This window comes from Pleurodeles waltl, chromosome 9, assembly GCF_031143425.1.
Source record: "Pleurodeles waltl isolate 20211129_DDA chromosome 9, aPleWal1.hap1.20221129, whole genome shotgun sequence".
NCBI lineage: Eukaryota > Metazoa > Chordata > Amphibia > Caudata > Salamandridae > Pleurodeles > Pleurodeles waltl.
Window position 1 is genome coordinate 983,900,241 of NC_090448.1, and position 22,147 is coordinate 983,922,387.

General features: G+C 43.4%; 1 protein-coding gene across 1 annotated transcript in view; it reads left to right on the plus strand.

Annotated features, from left to right (window-relative positions):
* Positions 1-22,147, plus strand: part of NEK9 (NIMA related kinase 9) — a 221,491-nt gene that overhangs the window by 71,174 nt on the left and 128,170 nt on the right. Inside the window, exons 9-12 of the mRNA XM_069208465.1 lie at positions 1,784-1,834; positions 2,150-2,342; positions 2,935-3,079; positions 3,203-3,403. Of these exons, the coding sequence (XP_069064566.1) occupies positions 1,784-1,834; positions 2,150-2,342; positions 2,935-3,079; positions 3,203-3,403 (590 nt within the window). The remainder of the gene's footprint in view (positions 1-1,783; positions 1,835-2,149; positions 2,343-2,934; positions 3,080-3,202; positions 3,404-22,147) is intronic.

Sequence of the window (22,147 nt, forward strand, 5' to 3'; positions counted from 1 at the left end):
CTCCGACCCCTTACAGGTCAAACTTTGACGTTCTCCTATTTGTTTTTTGTTAGCCCAGCAAGACCTTGTGATGACCACAGTGAAGGGTAATTTGTCAGCTCCTTTGGCCTTTCTTTGTTTACTTGACCAACAGTTTTTGGTTAAGTTATCATTTGTATTGCATTTTATGAGATAAGTGGTTTGATTTACATATTTCCTCCCAAAACCATTTCTTATGCCCAATTGGGTCTGAACTTGATCTTGACATTTCTCATGTGCATGTCTTTTGATCCAGTTCACAGCTGTGCTGTAAGGCTTTTGACATTTAAAACAGTATTATTGCGATTATATCTGCACACCACAAGAGAAAACTAAAAGTGCAACATTCCTAGGTCACCCTCTTTCCAGGAAAATTGGTGCTGAGGACCTAGACAGCCTTCCCAAAGGTTGTGACTCTCCCTTCCACTTGGGCGCATCAACACTTTGCCAGCATTTTTTGTCCTGCCTCAAATCTTGAAAGAGGAAGAGAGGCTCAATTGCCTATACCCTAAAGGACACTCTGTTTTACATCAACTGCACCAAGTAACATTGTGTGGATGAACAGTTCTTTGTGGGATTTTCTAATGCAAAGAAAGGGAAGGGGTTGCAAAAGAGAATCAAAATCTGCTAAAAAGTGGCCAAGAGGCAGCCCCCTGAAGACCTGCTAGGGGTAAGTGATGCTGGAAAGAAGTATGTTCTAGACATCTGTCAAGCAGTGACTTTGGCTTTGTTACATGTGGTCACAGAACACTATTGCCTTGACTATCCAGTCCGGAAGAAGGCCTCTTCACCATCTCAGTTCTGAAGGACACTTTTGGTCTAAATCCACCTTGGGTGGTACTACAATAGTAGAAATTCTAAAGATGAGGCGGAATCTGCAGTTAGAAGTAGCCATCAGATGAACAAGTTACTCTCAGGAAGACCTTCTGGTAGATACGATACTTGATCTAAACACAGGTTCCTCATTGCCCACACACCTCCCTGTTCTGTGGAGTAGCATATTTTACATCTAAATAGAATCCAATTTAGAAAGTCAGCACTTTGTCTTAGACAAAGGAGTATGGTAACGAAACAGAAGGAGAAAAGTACATGAAACTGACCTCAGTGCACAGAGGTGGGGCTTATGTGTAGCTCCTCTCCTTTGCTTCTGGGGAAGTATGGAGTTCTAGCAGATACACAAGGTGCCCACACCTACCATGCAGGCACATTGCTGAAGACCTTTTCAGATCCAGTCTGGAACCTCGAGATATTTAAAAGGTGAGGAAACTGTGGTTAGATAGGGCATCCACCAGAAAGAGCATTACCAAAAGTAAGTAATGTGTCTTTTGGTTCATTAGTAGCCTCCAGTGGTCACTTTTAATAATGTTCTAAAACTACTTTGTATTTTAACCCCCAATTGTTTTCAATGGGTGACTTAACTATTTAAAAACTCGTAGCTCCTGGTTTCCACCAGCCATTTTGATGCAGTTTTTTTTCATGACATTTTCCTTCTTTTTTCTAAATTGGTTTGAGAATGTTACCGTTTCATTGCTTGACCTACATGTTGGTTTTGTGGTGCTACAACACTTTTAGTGCGTCGTCTCTAATTTCAGCTGGTCACTTTGAGCCACAGCTACTAGGGTTAGCCAAGGATTCTTCAGCGAAACCTGCGTTTGACCTTGAGTACTGGGTTATGTAACTGTGTGTGAGTTCATCCATTGTAGTCCGATAGGCAGTAATTTTGTTTTCCACTTACTGTTTTTTATTTTTTTTATTTCATTTTCAGGGAAATGGAAGAACAGGTTTCCTTGCTGAATGGTCCAAGCAAAAGACTGAGGTAATATTTCAACATATGTAAATGTACCCTAGTTAGCAGACCTATTTTAAAAAAACAGTGTTGTGAATTGTGAAAGATACAGTGAAGGGGCACGTACTTGTATGAAGTTGCTTCTCAAGGGTGATGAAAGGTTATTGCAAATTATTGTTGTTGATATATTGAATGGGGCCTCTTGCCAGTATAGGATGTTTTTGTTTTTGGATTGCTCTGATTTAAATGTTTCTCTCCATCTCCCTGCCCCCCCCCCCCCCTCCCCACCCCCTTCTGTGACCTCCTTTCCCCCTCCTACCCCTCTCCTAATAACAATCATCACAGGTCAGGTGCAGTGAATGATGCTCCCATAGCTGTGGTGACATCACGTAGCAGCGAGGTGTATGTCTGGGGAGGCGGAAAGTCTACACCTCAGAAACTTGATGTCTTTAAGGGGGGCTGCCAGGCTCAGCAGGTCTGTGCCGGTAACACCCATTTTGCGGTAGTTACCGTGGAGAAAGAGCTTTACACCTGGGTGGTAAGTTTAACAGCAGCATGCTTTGATTTCTTTAAGTCATTTCGAGTGGGCATAGGAAAGGTTTTGGGACACAATTAATATGGGGTGACATTGCAGGGTAATTTTTATTTTCACAGAGAACTGAGTGGTACCTATCTCTTAGAGCTCTAAGAACTCTAAGAAACAGGGTGATTATCAAGTTAACAAGGCAGGCAAAAACTGTATCTGTTTGAAGATATGGGTATTTTTGTAGTGCACTTGGATTGGTTTGAAAACAAGGTCCTAGGGGTCTGTACGTGTTCTGCATTGGCCGTCATAATAAGCATGTTGATTGAATAGAGGAGATTTGAGAATGTTGGTGAGGGTAGACTTTGGTAGTGGGCTCTCCGTTTAAAATAGGGAGATGGTATCTGATTCAAGAGTTGAGAGGGATGGAGGGGCACTGATAATGGTTTAAAAAAAAAAAAAAACAGAGGTGAACCTTAAATGAGGGAGGGACTTAGTTGTGTTTGTGACATGTTGTAGTTGGAGGATGCATTTTTGTTAGGACATTTGGTACTTCTCATATGCAGTAGCTTTGTTCACTGTGCCTGTTGTCTCCTCTGTCTTAAAGAACATGCAAGGAGGTACCAAGCTGCATGGACAGCTGGGACATGGTGACCGTGCCTCATATCGGCAGCCCAAACATGTGGAGAAGTTGCAAGGGAAGGCCATTCGACAGGTGGCCTGCGGGGACGATTTCACAGTCTGCATCACAGGTTGGTACTCTGCATAGAGATCTATGAAGAAGGAATATGTCTGCATGTATTTTTTCACTCTTCGATCACCCTTTGGTAATTTTGTTCAAGATTGCTTCTCACAGTGTTTTTTTGTTTATGCAGATGAAGGACAGCTGTACACCTTTGGATCAGATTACTACGGCTGTATGGGTGTAGATCAGGCTTGTGGCTCGGAAGTGCTTGAACCACTTCAGTTGGATTTTTTCCTTCTTAACCCTGTGGAGCAGGTCTCCTGTGGAGAAAATCATGTGGTGGTCCTGACCCGAAGCAAGGCAGTTTACTCGTGGGGCTGTGGAGAGTACGGTAATTGATGTCTTAACTGGTGTAGGTGTGTTGCACTTCCCTTACAGGCATGACTGTGCTGAAAGTTTGGGCAGAGTTCAGATTATAATTCTTACTGTTTTGCTCTGTGGGGCTGGTATATTTCTCTTTTGAGGCAGAGGCCTTGCTATAATTGTTCAGTGTGTAAATTTAGTCACCTTCATTTTAATACTTTTCTGAAACATGCATATTTTGCTAGGAATTTATATATCTTGGCACCAAGTGGTGCAGTATACAGTAATCTTCAAACCTTTGAAAGCAACATGTACATTTGATGACTCTGACACGAACTCCGAAATTAATCTTGTTTTTCAGTTATCTTTGTCTCGCCTTATCATTTAGATGAGAAGCCATTACCTCTCCATTTAAAATAAATAAATTGCATTGAGATTTTGAATACTATTTTCAGTGGCCTTCTTGTTGACAGCAAGACAATATTCAGAACTGTGTTCAGCAGCCAGTTAGAACTATGCTAGTGATTTTTTTTTTTTTTTTTTTTAAAGTGCTACTGGTGCAAAGGCATGCAAATGCATGATTCGTTGACTCTATGACCATTGTGTATAGGAAATTGCATGCCTGCGGATCACTTAACAGTTTGGAAAGAAACAAACAGTTGCAGCTTCATCTGTGGGTGCTAGACTTTAAAGTGCACTCTTTACTTTAAAGTGCACTCTTTACTTTGGTGCAGGTTAGTCTATTGGAGACAATGTCCTACAGTGCCTCCTAAGTGTGAGGAATTCACCTTGTAAGATCCATTGTCAAAGGTGAAAGCTTTATATCTGGTGACGCTCCCTCTGCAAAGCGTTGCATAGTTCTCCCCAAAAACATTATCCTTGTGATTCATTGCCAACAGATTCAAATATTTGTTTTGCTGCTGACATTGATGGCATCCAAATCATCTTAATAAAAGGCTCCAACTCCTAAGGCTGTCTTATTGGGGCAGGTGTCATGGTCTGTAACGGTGGACTCAATATTGAAGACTTCAGCATCATTGGAATGAAGACTCCAACATTGCCACCTCTAATTCTACTTGGAGCTCTATGACACAGATGCAAATGAGGAGGAACCACCAAAGATTACTTGATCTAGAGTTGTTCAAATGTTTTATAGAATGTATCCGGAGAATGCTTGGAAAGCTTACTGCTATTACTCCATTTCATGAAAGAACCCTGTTAAAGGAATCCTCACTAATATAAGTACATTTACTAATATTAATTAAAATTGTGTATTAAATATATATTTAGAACAGAAAATTCAAGAAGAAACCAATCACATTAAGATCATAATAGTTCATTGCTTAACAATGGCATTACACAGGGAGTGATAATTCATATAAGGACCTATGAAGATAAAGTTAACTTTTAAATAGCCAAGGTAATGGGAAGAAACTTAAACGGAAACTAAAAATGTTTTAATCACTGTCTTGTTTATATCCTATTATTGTCGGATTGTGTTTCTTTATTAAGTGTAGCTTTGCAGGCTGTAATAAATTTAGAAGTCACAAAACATATTACTCTAAAACGTGTTATAGGTGTCGGACAGGTTATCCAATGTCAAATACTGAACAAACTCCATTTTCTTTCTCTGTCATGCAAGTGGCATTTAGACAGTGTTTTGAGACATGGGCATACATTGAGTATGTGCAGAAGACTTTCTTGGTCTGATTTACATAATGGACACAGTGTTTCTTGACTTTCCAAATGTCAGTGCCAACTTACTTCTGAGATACCTTTCTGTGTAAAGCAGAATTTATTTTAAAAACACTTGACTAAGGAGGGTTGCAGTGTGATTATCACTCAAGATCAAGTTTTTATTTTTGAAAGTGTAATTTCTTTATGAAAACTGTGGGCTGATGTTTTGTTCGGACAAAAGACTGATATGTAACTTTAGACGTTTTAGGATTGTGCCAAACCTCTAGCATGTCATATTGAGCCTTGAACGATTCTGTTCAATCGAAGAAGGCATTGGGGTCTCCATCTATACAGATAAACCACTGCTCAGTGATGTACATTCTCACACACTGAAAACCCTTGCACACATCAAAACAAAACCCAGGGACCAGAGTAACATTGAATTCACCACTTTACTGGAAAAAGATGTCAGTAACAGACAAGATCTCCCCCTCTTCCCCCCTCTTATGCAGATTGAAAACTTCTTTGACAAATTGAAGTCCATGAAAGGTCAGTTCTGCCATGTGTGATTTGTAACTCAATTTAGAATTAAATATAATACCAAGACTTCTGTGTTTGTTGAGCTCCAATTTTATGTGCTTCATAATAGCAGGATACAAAAATGTTTGCTTTGTAAAATTGAGCAGTAGTTCATTTGTGATATTTTCAAATCGAACAAAGCATTCATCAAAGGCCCAACATAGATTAGGTCATTAGAATGAAGTTATTCGCATAGGACAGCATTGACTTAGGAAGACCTTCTAGTTTATGGAGAGATATGTTTAGCAAATACAGGTGCTGAGTCAGGTTTGCCACCTTCTTCTAAGGCTTTCAAAGTTCTGATTTTTGCTTTAGCATGCCAGAGAGATTTATTTTTTACCGTAACCCATGTATCAGAATGAAAGGATCTTATTAGTTGGAGCGTAGCAGGAGTCTGACCTTGCTTTGAGAGTTTTTGCTACATGGTTTCTGTCCACTCGGCCAAAGACTGTCCTGAAGTCAAAACAATATTTGCTATCTCACTTTTTTTTGTTAGCATGTACGAGGCTAGAAACTTCAAAACAAACGCATTACTCGTGATGGGAGAGCCTAATCTAAAAGCGTTTTGCTTTGGAGGTAGTAACTTACTGACCTCCATGCACTCTCTTAAACATAACTGTAGTGACTTTGCAAACAGTTTACTTTCAGCATCGAGAATGGTGCCCAGACTAGTGTTTATTCAGTAATTTATGGTCGTCAATTTCTATGGACATGTCAGCAGACTGACTTTCGATGACTGTGGCTGTAAACATCTTTGGAAATTGAGTGAAATAATAGAACTAAGAGCATGGCCAAAAATGAAGTTTAAATTGCAGTAGATATTGGACATGCTGTGTGAGTGTTGTTCTGCTTAAATAATTACTGGATCATAGGATTCGCCCTGATAGTCATGAACGTAGAATAGTTCTGCTTGAGTGTGGGGACCTTAGAACATGTATTTCTGGCGTTGGAGGTAGCCACCTCCATGTTTAACAGTCTGGTTGCGTGACAGGCCAGCTTTAACTGAATTTATTTTTCTCTAGAAAGCTATAGAAAAAATAAATAAATATATATATATATATATATATATATATATATATGTTCAATGGCATGTGTAGCTGCAGATACACATGCTATGCGTAGTCTGCCCTCTAGTGTTGGGCTTGGAGTGTTACAAGTTGTTTTTCTTTGAAGAAGTGTTTTCGAGTCATAGGATCGAGTGACTCCTCCTCTTCGGCTCCATTGCGCATGGACATGGACTCCATGTTAGATTGTTTTCTTTCCGCCATAGTGTTCGGGCGTGTTTCTTTTCGCTCCGATAGTTCGAGTCGGAAAAGTTCTAAAACTCGCTAATTCTCGTTGGTATTGTTTCGATCGCGTACCATCTTCCATCGACACTTCGGTACCGTCAGTTCAAACATCTTTACTCGCCCTTCGGGGTGCCCGTGCCCAACTCGGGCCTAGTCGGGCCGACCGCGTGGAAGGCTTATGGACAGGACCCCATTCCACTTTTGCCCTCGGTGCCACGCATAATTTCCCTACACAGACCAACATCTCGTCTGTAATGTCTGTCTCTCCCCAGACCATTGGAAAGAAATTTGCGAGGCCTTCAGATCCTTCTGTTCAAAGAAAACTCTCTGAGACAGAAAAGCACGGAGACTCGAGATGGCGTCCAAGAGCACTGAACATCTCGACGTCGAGGAGGAGGAGATCATGCACACAGCAGTCTCCGTCCGAGGGTCCGGCTCCGAACAGGAGTCCGAGGAGGACAGACCGTTCCTGGCAGGACAGCACTTGAGTACGCCTGCCTTTGCCCCAGCCAAGCCCAAACATAAGGCATTGAGAATGCCATTATCTGAAGGCCATGGCTCGACCCGTATAAAGACCTTTGTTGACCAACCAACAACTTGGGCACTGAAAAAGGCCACGCCACCCAAGCCTTCGGACTAGGGCCGAAGCTCTGTCTCTGAGACTATCAGGCATCGATCCTTTGAGTCGAAACCTTGAAAATCGCTTTCGGAGCTGAGGCCAACATCCACTCCCAGCCTTTCGATACTGAAAAAACCAGCTTCGGAGCCGAAAAGGCCAATTTATACGGAGGAACATGGACTTTCGCAAGCACTCAAAGAAAGCCACTGAGGAACATTCACATGATATAGATGAAAGGCAAGCCAGGATTCACATCCACAAGGACACTGGCAAAATTATAACGGCACCTCCTCTGAAGCCTAAGAGGAAATTGGCCTTTCAAGAACAATTGGACACTGCTCAGCCACCGGCTAAAGTGCCAAAATCTAAACAAAAATCTCCACCTCCTCAGTTTTCTCCTCCTCAGTCTCCTCACTTGCTTATCTCTCCCCCTACTAGTCCCACACCTGTACAATCTCCTGTACATTCATTTGATTCACAGCAAGACAATGTGGATCCATGGGATCTGTATAATCCAGGTCCCATTCCAGATAACAAACCACACTGCTATCCCTCTAATCCATCTTAGCTAGGACGGCATCCTACCACAATGTCGCCATGCACACTGAGCCCTTAGAGGATGACTTCCTTTTTAACACTCTATCCTCTACACATACCACCTATCAGTCGCTCCCCATGTTTCCAGGCATGTTAAAGCATGCACACCAAATATTCCAAGAGCCAGTGAAGACTAGGATAATTACTCCTAGAGTGGAGAAAAGTATAAGCCACCGCCCTCTGATCCTGCCTTTATTACGCAGCAATTGCCTCCCGACTCTTTAGTCTTGAGCGCGGCCAGGAAAAGAGCAAACTCGCAGTCATCAGGGAATGTACCCCCACCAGACAAGGAGAGCAGAAAGTTTGATGCTGCAGGCAAAAGGGTGGCATCGCAGGCAGCCAACCAGTGGAGGATTGCCAACTCCCAAGCACTGTTGGCTAGATATGCTAGAGCCCACTGGGATGAGATAAGGGATATATTACAACATCTCTCTAAAGACCAACAAAAAAGGGTGCAACAAATAGTTGAGGAAGGGCAGGCTATTACAAACAACCAAATCAGGTCAGCCCTAGACTCTGCAGACACAGCAGCTAGAACAATCAACACTGCTGTCACTATACGAAGACACGCATGGCTTAGGTCTTCAGGATTTAAGCCTGAAATTCAACAGGCGGTCCTTAATATGCCGTTTAACCAAAAACAGGTTTTTGGCCCCGAGGTAGACATGGCTATTGAGAAAATGAAAAAAGATTTGGATATCGCTAAAGCCATGGGTGCTTTGTATATAACGCAATATAGGGGGGCCTTTCGTAAGCCCCAATACAGAGGTGGATTTAGAACCCAAACACCTGAGGCATCCACCTCCCAAACAAAGTCAACCTACCAACCTCAATATCAAAGAGGTGGGTTCAAAGGCACTTACAGAGGCCAATAACCCAGAGGCAGGGGAAAATATCAATCAATCAACCAAACAAGCCTCACAGCAGCCAAAGCAGTGACTTAATCCATAGCTTCCCAACTCACACCTCACCTGTGGGGCGGAAGACTGCAAAGGTTCCCCACCCATTGGCTACCCATTACAACAGACGACTGGGTATTATCTATTATCCGCAATGATTATTGCATAGAATTGGCACAAATTCCCCCAAATATTCCACCAAAACCACACAACAGATCACCATGTTGCAAGAGGAAGTAAAATCTCCATTACTCAGACAAGCAAGAGAGCTTGTGCCACAAGATCATATAGGAACAGGAGTTTACTCACTGTATTTCCTCATCCCAAAAAAGGACGGAACCTTAAGACCAATATTAGATCTCGGAACCCTCAATCTTTACATCCTGTCAGAACACTTTCACATGGTAACATTACAGGATGTGGTCCCACTGCTCCAACAGCAAGATTTCATGGCAACATTAGACCTCAAGGATGCGTATTTATACATAACCATCCATCCAGCGCACAGAAAATACCTCAGGTTTTTAATTCAGGGAAAACATTATCAGTTCAAAGTGTTACCCTTTGGAATAACAACAGCTCCTAGAGTATTCACAACATGCCTGGCAGTAGTAGCAGCCTACCTAAGAAGACAACACATTTATGTCTTCCCATATCTCGACGATTGGCTAATAAAATCCAACAGTCGTACACAGTGTCAAAAACATACGCATTATGTAATCCAAATCCTACACTCCCTAGGGTTCTCCATAAACTACCAAAAATCACACCTACAACCTGCGCAAATTCAACAGTATTAAGGAGCCACACTAAATACACTAACAGCACTTGCAAGCCCAGGTCCACAAAGAATACAAGCATTTCGCAATATATTGACATAAATACGGCCAGCCCAACAGCACACTGTCAAATTCGTCATGAAACTGTTGGGCATGATGGCATCCTGTATCGCTATTGTCCCACATGCAAGACTAAACATGCAGCCTTTACAACAGTGCCTTGCACAGCAATGGTCACAGCACAAGGTCAACTTCACGATCTAGTGTTGATAGAATGCCAAACACGGATATCACTTCAGTGGTGGAATTCCACAAACCTAAACAAAGGGCAGCCTTTTCAAGACCCTTTGCCTCAGACCATACTTACAACAGATGCATCAATGATTGGCTCGGGGGCACACCTCAACAGTCGCAACATTCAAGGATAATGGGACGCCAAACACAAACAGTTTCACATAAATCACCTAGAATTGCTAGCTGTATTCCTAGCACTTAAAGCCTTTCAGCCTCTTCTCACTCACAAGAACATCCTTATCAAAACAGACAACATCACAACAATGAATTACCTAAATAAACAAAGAGGGACTCATTCATCCCAACTCTCCCTCCTAGCCCAGAAGATATGGCAATGGGCAATCCACAACAACATTCACCTGGTAGCACAATACATTTCAGGGATACACAACCAATTGGCAGATGTTCTCAGCTGAGATCATCATCAAACGCACGAGTGGGAGATTCATCCCCAAGTGCTCCAGCTATACTTTCACCACTGGGGAACACCAGACATAGATCTATTCGCCACTAGTGAAAACGCAAAATGCCAAAACTTTGCATCCAGGTACCCACATCCCCTATCCAAGGGCAATGCTCTATGGATGAATTGGTCAGGGATATTTGCTTATGCTTTTCCCCCTCTCCCGCTCATTCCATTTCTACTCTACAAACTGCGTCAAAACAAACTCATAGCGCCAACGTGGGCACTTCAACCCTGGTACACAACGCTATTAGACCTGTCAGTAGTACCACATATCAAACTCCCAAACAGACCAGATCTGTTAACGCGAAACAATCAGTTTGATCAGGCATCCAAATCCCAACACACTCATTCTAGCGATTTGGCTCTTGAAGTCATAGAGTTTGGGTATCTACAACTACCAACTGAACGTATGGAAGTAATTAAACAAGCAAGGAAACCCACTACCAGGCAGTGTTATGCAAACAAATGGAAAAGATGTGTGTATTACTGTCAATCTAAACAAATTGCCCCTCTTTCAGCATCAATACAAGACATTGTAGGTTATTTGCTTCATTTGCAAAAAGCAAATTTAGCATTTTCATCCATAAAAATACATCTCGCTGCAATCTCTGCGTACTTGCAAAATATTCAACACAGCTCTTTATTTAGAGTCCCTGGTATCAAAGCCTTCATGGAAGGGTTAAAACGCATCATTCCACCTAGAACACCTCCAGTACCTTTGTGGAATCTAAACATAGTGCTCACACGACCACCATTTGAACCTATGCACTCATGCCAGATTCAGTACTTGACATGGAAAGTTGCCTTCCTAGTCGCAATTACGTCATTAAGAAGCGTTAGTGAAATCCAAGCTTTCACAATTCAAGAACCGTTCATACAAGTACATAAACCTAAAGTTGTACTTCGAACAAACCCAAAATTTCTCCCAAAAGTTATATCACCGTTTCATATCAATCAAACAGTGCAACTACCAGTCTTCTTCCCGCAGCCAGACTCTGTAGCAGAAAGAGCCATGCATACATTAGATATTAAAAGAGCCTTAATGTATTACATAGATAGGACAAAATCATTTTGTAAAACCAAACCGTTATTTGTAGTGTTCCAAAAACCGCATACTGGTAACCCTATTTCAAAACGAGAGTTAGCAAAATGGATAGTAAAATGCATCCAAACATGTTACCTTAAAGCTAAAAGGCAACTCTTAGTTACACCTAAAGCACATTCCACGCGGAAAAAGGGGCTACAGTGGCTTTCTTAGGAAAAATACCAATGGCCGAAATTTGTAAAGCAGCCACTTGGTCAACACTGCATACATTTACCAAGCATTACTGTGTAGGTATGTTAGCAACACAGCAATCCACAGTAGGACAAGCTGTACTAAGAACACTATTTCAAACAACTTCAACTCCTACAGGCTAACCACCGCTTTTATGGGAGGTAAAACTGCTTTGTAGTCTATGCATACCATATGTATCTGCAGCTACACATGCCATCGAATAGAAAATGTAATTTACCCAGTGTTCGTGGCATGTTCCGCTGCAGATTCACATGCACCCTCCCACCTCCCCTGTAGCCGTTTAAGTTCAACATTCACTTGTACATATGTATATATATGTTTGATGGCATGTGTAGCTGCAGATACACATGCTGTGCATTATCCTGCCATCTAGTGTTGGGCTCGGAGTGTCACAAGTTGTTTTTCTTCGAAGAAGTCTTTTCGAGTCACCAGACCGAGGGACTCCTCCCTTTCGGCTCCATTGCGCATGGGCGTCGACTCCATCTTGGATTGTTTTCTTTCCGACGTGTTCCTCTTCGAATCGGGAAAGTTAGCTAATTATCGAAAATTCAACGGTATTGTTAGCCCTCGGTACCGGTTTAGTGTTAGTACATCGACACCGATAGTAGAAGCGCTCCGGCGGCCCTTCGGGGCTTCCACTCTACAGCGGGGCCTGGTCGGCCCGACCGCGTCCATCGCCGAAACTCATGGACCTGACCCCCTTCCGCTTCTGCCCGAATTGCCACGCAAAGTATCCTTATACAGACCAACACTTGGTCTATCACCGGAACACAGGGAGGATACTTGCGAGGCCTGTCGGGCATTTCGATCGAAAAAGACCCTACGCGATCGAAGAGCCAGAAGACTTCAAATGGCGTAGACACCGGCTGAACATATCGACGTAGAGGAGGAGGAAAGAATCTCCATACAAGAATCGGACTCGTACGACTCCGAAAGTGAGCTACCGACAGCACAGCAAAAAACTGTGAGTAAAACTGCCCCGGCCAAGACTACTCCAAAATCATAAAGGCCAAGGGGATGCAACCTCCAACAGGCCATGGCTTAACCCGAAAACACAGTGACCAACCATCGGCACCGAAAAAAGGCCTCACAACAGCCGAAGACATCCGACTCCGGTCGAGATTCCGGCTCCGAACCATCTCGGCACTGAGAGTTCGACACACCCAAGGTGAAAAAGGTTTCCTCGGAGCCGAAAAAGACTGTTCCGAAACCTTCGGTGTTGAAAAAGGCAGCCTCGGAACCGAAAATAGGCTCCTACACAGAAGAGCACGGACTTTCCAGCCAAATGCAAGAGCACAGATTTGAGCAGGAATTAAGTATGGGAGAACCAGACCATACTCAAAGGAGGCTGCACATCCAGAAAGAGACTGGTAAAATACAAACTCTTCCTCCAATTAAAATAAAAAGAAGGCTAGCATTTCAGGAGTCGGAAATGCAGGCAAAGGTGGCAAGAGACAAAACACCACCACCAAGGTTTTCGCCACAGCCTTCTCCACTGCATTCACCACAGCTGTCCCTGGTAACAACACCCCCAGTGTAGTCACCAACACACACAGGGATGACACAGGATGACCCGGATGCATGGGATTTATATGATGCACCGGTCTCCGACAACAGTCCTGACTGTTACCCGGCAAGGCCGTCACCTCCAGAAGACAGCACTGCATATATGCAGGTATTATCAAGGGCCGCTACTTTCCACAATGTAGCAATGCATGCGGAGCCAGTAGAAGATGATTTCTTATTTAACACCTTGGCATCCACCCACAGTTCTTATCAAAGTTTGCCAATGCTACCGGGCATGCTCAAGCACGCAAAACAGGTGTTCCAGGACCCAGTGAAAGGCAGAGCTATCACGCCTAGGGTGGAGAAAAAATACAAACCTCTCCCAATGGACCCTGTGTTTATAACCCAGCAACTGACACCAGATTCGGTGGTCGTGGGAGCAGCAAGAAAGAGGGCAAACTCCCAATCATCAGGAGATGCACCACCGACTGACAAGGAAAGTCGGAAGTTCGATGCTGCGGGCAATCGAGTGGCGGCACAGGCAGTCAATCAATGGCTGATTGCCAATTCACAGGCTCTACTGGCTTGCTACAACAGGGCACACTGGGACGAGATGCAACCTATAATACACCACTTGCCCAAGGAACACCAGAAACATGCCCAACAGGTTGTTGAGGAAGGACAGGCAATTTCCAACAACCAGATAAGGTCTGCACTGGACTCGGCAGACACAGCAGCACGGACAGTGAACACTGCGGTAACCATTCGCAGGCATGCATGGTTACGGAGCCAGGTTTTAAACCGGAAATCCAGCAAGCTGTGTTAAATATGCCATTTAACCAGGAACAATTGTTTGGGCCAGAGGTGAACACGGCAATTGAGAAACTAAAGAAGGACACAGACACAGCCAAAGCCATGGGCGCGCTCTACTCCCCACAAAGCAGAGGCACTTTTAGAAGACCACAGTTTAGCGGGGGTTTCGTACCCAAACCCCAGAGCCTTCCACCTCACAAGCCAGTCCCACCTATCTGGGGCAGTACCAGAGAGGAGGGTTTCTAGGATCATACAGGGGTGGACAATTTCCAAAAGCAAGGGGGAAATTCCAAATCCCTAAAACAACTCAAGCCAAACAGTGACTTCAATGTCACAAACCCCCAACACTTAACACCAGTGGGGGGGAGACTTACTGCATACTACAAAAACTGGACAAACATAACTACGGACGCATGGGTCCTAGCCATTATCCAACATGGTTATTGCATAGAATTCATAAATTACCCACCAGATGTGCCCCCAAGAGCACACAATATGTCCAAACAACACTTAGACCTGTTACAGCTAGAAGTCCAAGCATTGTTACAAAAGCAAGCAATAGAACTAGTACCCAACCATCAAAAAGGAACAGGTGTCTACTCCCTGTGTTTCCTAATTCCAAAGAAAGACAAAACGTTGAGACCCATATTAGACCTCAGAACGCTGAATCTACATCAAATCAGATCACTTCCACATGGTAACACTTCAAGATGTGATTCCCTTGCTCAAAAAACAGGACTACATGTCAACGTTAGATCACAAGGATGCATATTTCCACATACCCATACATCCTTCTCACAGGAAATACTTAAGGTTTGTAATCCAGGGCGTGCATTACCAATTCAAGGTGTTACCATTCGGGATAACAACAGCCCCAAGGGTATTCACAAAATGCCTTGCAGTAGTAGCCGCTCATATAAGGAGACAGCACATGCACGTATTCCCATACCTAGACGATTGGTTAATAAAAACCAGTACTCAGCAACAGTGTCTTCTTCACACACAATACGTTATAGAAACTCTACACAAACTAGGGTTTTCTATAAACTACCAAAAATCACATCTACGACCATCCCAAATACAACAATACTTGGGAGCAACACTCCACACACAAAAGGCGATTGCCACTCCAAGTCTGCAAAGGGTACAAGCGTTCCAGAATATAATATTAAACATGCAGACAAACCAACACTACCAGGTGAAGTTTGTAATGAAACTTCTAGGCATGATGTCTTCATGCATAGCCATTGTCCCAAACGCAAGACTACACATGCGGCCCTTACAACAGTGCCTAGCAACACAATGGACACAAGCACAGGGTCAACTCCAAGATCTAGTGTTGATAGACCGCCAGACACACTTCTCGCTTCAATGGTGGAACCCTATAAATTTAAACCAAGGGCCTCCATTCCAAGACCCAGTGCCTCAATACGTGATCACAACAGATGCTTCCATGATGGGGTGGGGAGCACACCTCAACCAGCACAGTATACAGGGACAATGGGACATTCAACAAAAACAACTGCACATAAATCATCTAGAACTGTTGGCAGTGTTTCTAGCATTGAAAGCATTTCAACCACTGATAGCCCACAAACATATTCTTGTCAAAACAGACAACATGACGACAATGTATTACCTCAACAAGCAAGGAGGGACACACTCGTCACAACTGTTTCTATTAGCACAGAAAATTTGGCAGTGGGCAATTCACAATCACATTTGCCTAATAGCACAATACATCCCAGGTATTCAAAACCAATTAGCCGACAATCTCGGTCGAGATCACCAACAAACACACGAATGGGAAATTCATCCCCAGATCCTACAAGATTACTTTCTACGCTGGGGAACACCAAAAATAGACCTATTCGCAACAAAAGAAAACGCAAAATGCCAAAACTTCTCGTCCAGGTACCCACACCCTCTGTCCAAGGGCAATGCGTTATGGATCAGTTGATCAGGGATATTTGCTTACGCTTTTCCCCCTCTCCCACTCATTCCTTATCAGGTAAACAAACTGAGTCAAAACAGACTCAAACTAATACTCATAGCACCAACCTGGGCTCGCCAACCGTGGTACACAACACTGCTGGACCTATCAGTAGTACCTCATGTCAAATTACCAAACAGGCCAGATCTGTTAACTCACCACAAACAACAGATCAGACACCCGAATCCAGCATCGCTTAATCTAGCAATCTGGCTCCTGAAGTCTTAGAATTTGGACACTTAGACCTTACACAAGAATGAAGGAGGTCATTAAACAAGCTAGGAAACCTACTACAAGACATTGTTATGCAAACAAATGGAAACGATTTGTTTACTACTGCCACAATAATCAAATTCAACCACTACATGCTTCCGCAAAGAACATTGTAAGTTACTTATTACTCTTACAAAAATCTAAACTAGCATTCTCTTCTGTTAAAATACATCTCACAGCAATATCTGCCTATCTGCAGATTAGACATTCAACATTGCTTTTTAGAATCCCAGTTATCAAAGCATTTATGGAGGGATTAAAGAGAATCATACCCCGAGAACACCACCAGTACCTTCGTGGAACCTCAATATTGTATTACCACGACTCATGGGACCACCATTTGAACCCATGCACTCTTGTGAAATGCTATACTTAACTTGGAAGGTAGCCTTCCTAATAGCTATCACATCTCTTAGAAGAGTAAGTGAAATACAAGCATTTACTATACAAGAACCCCTTATACAAATACATAAACATAAAGTGGTTCTCCGTACAAATCCCAAATTCTTACCAAAGGTTATATCACCATTCCACCTAAACCAAACAGTGGAACTCCCAGTCTTTTTTCCACAACCAGACTCAGTAGCCGAAAGAGCCTTACATACGTTAGACATAAAAAGAGCACTAATGTATTACATTGACAGAACAAAACAGTTTCGCAAAACAATTATTTGTAGCCATCCAAAAGCCTCATGCAGGGAATCCTATATCCAAGCAAGGCATTGCCAGATGGATAGTGAAATGTATTCAAACCTGCTATATTAAAACAAAAAGAGATCTACCTATTACACCAAAGGCGCATTCCACTAGGAAAAAAGGCGCCACAATGGCTTTTCTAGGGAATATACCTATGACAGAAATTTGTAAGGCAGCCACATGGTCTACGCCTCATACATTCACAAAAATTACTGTGTAGATGTGTTAACAACACAACAAGCCACAGTAGGACAGGCTGTATTAAGAACATTATTTCAGACAACTTCAACTCCCACAGGCTAAGCCACCGCTTTTGGGGAGATTACTGTTTACTAGTCTATGCACAGCATGTGTCTCTGCAGCTACACATGCCATCGAACGGAAAACGTCACTTACCCAGTGTACAAGTGTACATCTGTTCGTGGCATGAGACGCTGCAGATTCACATGCGCCCTCCCAACTCCCCGGGAGCCTGTAGCCGTTATAAGTTGAATGAAAATTGTAAATTTGTAAATAAATACTATTTTTATACACATTATGTACATACATACTTACTCCATTGCATGGGCACATTTACTATATTCACAACTCCTACCTCACCCTCTACGGGGAAAACAATCTAAGATGGAGTCGACGCCCATGCGCAATGGAGCCGAAAGGGAGGAGTCCCTCGGTCTCGTGACTCGAAAAGACTTCTTCGAAGAAAAACAACTTGTAACACTCCGAGCCCAACTCTAGATGGCAGGATAATGCATAGCATGTGAATCTGCAGCGGAACATGCCACGAACAGATTTAAATTATTCTGGCCCATATTGCAGCTTCTAGTATGGGAAATGCCATAAAATATTGACCAAAAACCCTATATATAGCTGAAGAGAAAACTATGAAGGAAAATGTGTTTGTCAGGTCCAGACTGCATCAGCTGCACTCAACATACACTGTAACCTTAAGTTAGCCAGTAACATTTATTATCCAGCAAGCACAGTTCTGCCAGTTTGCCTCACAGTCCGTTCCTGTTTATGGCTCGTGGATCTCAGAACACTTCAGAGGTTCTTTACCTTTATTTATCTAAGGATTTGTCTTCAAAATTAATTACTAACGTCACTAAACATTTTTTGAAGGTTTAATGACTTTCTCTAAATTTATTCCAACTTATTTATTTTTCATTATGCCTTCAATATTTCGTAAGCTTACCAAATATGGGAGAAAGGAAGCTTCTTCAGAACCCCATGACGTGTGTGGTCTGTCTGCTATCCTCCCACAATAAGACTGTCATCATTGATAAAAGATGTTAAAAAGGGCTCAGAAGGAGAAGGAAGGCGTTCACCTTGGAGGAAAAGTGTAAAACCTCAGAGCAAAAGGGAAAAAAAACAGGAAAAAGGGCAGGGCTTCTCAGCTGCAAAAGGCTCCTCCCATTTAACCCCTTCACTGCCAGGCCTTTTCCCCCTCCTGTGCCGAGCCTTTTTTTTTAGCTATTTGGGGCAGTTTGTGCTTAGGCCCTCATAACTTTTTGTTCACATAAGCTACCCACGCCAAATTTGCGTCCTTTTTTTCCAACATCCTAGGGATTCTAGAGGTACCCAGACTTTGTGGGTTCCCCAGAAGGAGGCCAAGAAATTAGCCAAATAACAGTAAAAATTTCGGTTAAAAAAAAAAAAAAAAAGGGAAAAAGGGGCTGCAGAAGAAGGCTTCTGGATTTTTCCCTGAAAATGGCATCAACAAAGGGTTTGCGGTGCTAAAATCACCAGCTTCCCAGCTTTTAGGAACAGGCAGAGTTGAATCAGAAAACCCAATTTTTTCAACACTATTTTGGCATTTTACTGGGACATACCCCATTTTTACGATTTTTTGTGCTTTCAGCCTTCTTCCAGTCAGTGACAGAAATGGGCTTGAAACCAATGCTGGATCCCAGAAACCTCAACATTTCTGAAAAGTAGACAAAATTCTGAATTCAGCAAGGGGTAATTTGTGTAGATCCTACAAGGGTTTCCTACAGAAAATAACAACTGAAAAAGAAAAATATTGAAATTGAGGTGAAAAAAACATAAATTTTTCTCTACGTTTTACTCTGTAACTCTTTCCTGCAATGTCAGATTTTCGAAAGCAATATACCGTTACGTCTGCTGGACTCCCCTGGTTGCGGGGATATATAGGGCTTGTAGGTTCATCAAGAACCCTAGGTACCCAGAGCCAATAAATGAGCTGCACCCTGCAGTGCGTTTTCATTCTATACCGGGTATACAGCAATTCATTTGCTGAAATATAAAGAGTGAAAAATAGCTATCAAGAAAACCTTTGTATTTCCAAAAAGGGCACAAGGTAAGGTGTTGAGGAGCAGTGGTTATTTGCACATCTCTGAATTCCGGGGTGACCATACTAGCATGTGAATTACAGGGCATTTTTCAAATAGATGTCTTTTTTACACACACTCTTATATTTGGAAGGAAAAAATTTAGAGAAAGACAAGGGGCAATAACACTTGTTTTGCTAATCTATGTTCCCCCAAGTCTCCCGATAAAAATTATACCTCACTTGTGTGGGTAGGCCTAGCGCCCGTGACAGGAACCCCCCCAAAACACAACGTGGACACATCACATTTTTTGTAAGAAAACAGAGGTGTTTTTTGCAAAGTGCCTACCTGTAGATTTTGGCCTCTAGCTCAGCCGGCACCTAGGGAAAGCTACCAAACCTGTGCATTTTTGAAAACTAGAGACCTAGGGGAATCCAAGATGGGGTGACTTGTGGGGCTCTGACCAGGTTCTGTTACCCAGAATCCTTTGCTAACCTCAAAATTTGGCTAAAAAACACATTTTTATCACATTTCGGTGACAGAAAGTTCTGGAATCAGAGAGGAGCCACAAATTTCCTTCCACCCAGCATTCCCCCAAGTCTCCCGATAAAAATTATACCTCACTTGTGTGGGTAGGCCTAGCGCCCGCGACAGGAAATGGCCCAAAACACAACGTGGACACATCACATTTTTTCATAGAAATCAGTGCCTACCTGTGGATTTTGGCCTCTAGCTCAGCCGGCACCAGGGGGGGCAGAAATGGGCTAAATTAAATTTGTTCCCCCCCCCCCCCCAGGAGGGACCCTTGCCTACGTGGTCGCTCCCCCTGCGTGACATTGGCGCCAAAAAAGAAATCCCCGGTGCCTAGTGGTTTCTGCCCCCTTGGGGGCAGATTGACCTACAATCGGCCAATCTGCCCCCAAGGGGGGCAGAAATGGTCTAAATACAATTTGCCCCCCAGGGGAGCGACCCTTGCCTAAGGGGTCGCTCCCCATCTCTAAAGAAACAAGACAAGCAAACAAAAAAAAAAGAATTTGCCCTGGCGCCTAGAGGTTTCTGCCCCCCTGGGGGCAGATCAGCCTAATAACAATGGCCTACAAGGTCGCTCCCCTTGCATGTCGGCACAAAAAAAAGATCCCTGGTGCCTAGTGGTTTCTGCCCTCCTTGGGGGCAGATTGACCTAAAATCGGCCGATCTGCCCCCAAAGCGGGCAGAAATGGCCTAAATACAATTTGCCCCTCCAGGGGAGCGACCCTTGTCCAAGGGGTCGCTCCCCATCTGTAAAACAAAAAAATCCGTGGTGCCTAGTGGTTTCTGCCCCCCTTGGGGGCAGATCAGCCTAATTTCTCTTTCAATCGCGCTGGAAGCAGAGCTTCCAGCACGATGGGGGAGACCCTGTGACAAATCAGCACGTGCTTGCGTGCTGACGTCACAGGGGGGTTGTGGGGGTCGTGGGTGGAAGGGGAAGGGCTTCCCCTTCTATCCCTGACTTGGGGGGGTAACCCCACAGAGGGAGCGCTAGCGCTCCCTCTGGGCTCTGTGACCAGGAAGTAATGGTTACGTCCTGGGCACAGCAGCACTGTGCCTCAGGACGTAACCATTACGTCCTGGGCACAGAACGGGTTAAAGGACACCCATCAAGGTAGATCCAGGGACAGAAAAACACTGGAGGCATCACCATCATTGTTTGACACCCCCATCTAAGGAGAACTTCAACTGACGAAGCCCTCGGCACGGCCTTGGTCACAGTTGAGAGTCTCAATGGCTCCCGCTGTGTCCACTTCGGTGCTTCAGGTACAAACCACTATGGCATTGATTCCAACAGTCAATATTCTGGACAATTAAACTGGCAATATTAAAAACCTCTGCATCATCGCTGTTCACCAGCACCAAATCCTCAACACTGTTGATTCATTCTTCGGCTTCGTCATCAAGAGATTATATCTATGTGTCAGCATCCACCATACAGTCAATGTCTAAAATCACCATCAAGAATGTTGTCCTCTAGGCACTCTTCAGGGTCAATCCATACACTTTCATCTGTCCATTCTGTTTCAGTAATACCATTGTATCCTTAACTTCGTCCAAGACCAAGGTAAGCCATACCTGCGGAGGATCCTTTTCAAGTTGATTTATGACCATTGACACTAGCGCCTCTACAAGGCACTTTGGTTCCACCTCATCCTGTTGTTCCATTGGCACCATCCATGCCACAACATGCGACTCATCAGAATGTTCCAGTTTCTCCATTGCCTCATAGATCACGTACACCTGTACGTACTCCAGATCGATAAAACATACAAAGAGCACCCTCAACTTTTCAGAGTACATCTAGAGATCCCTCTACATATACACCCTATACACCAACCTCACCTCTGGAATCTCCTTTTAGAACATCATCAATTGATAACGTCCCTACTTTTCAGGACATATTAGTGAGAGGGGCAGCAAAATTGAACATACAGATTAAAGTACACCAGTCCTTCAGTATCAGTAATTAGAGATGTTACAACCCTGAGCATCACCTAAGGCAATACTACCATTGGTTCTAGATTTCACAGAACTTGTGGGGAAAAAAGTCAAAATCTGCAACAACACATTTCCTAAAGAAGTACAAACCTGCTCAACCGGATCCAGTTTATCTCCAACAAGAGCCAAAGCAAGGGTCTGTGATTGGTTCTGCTGTCTAGAAGAAATATCGGTC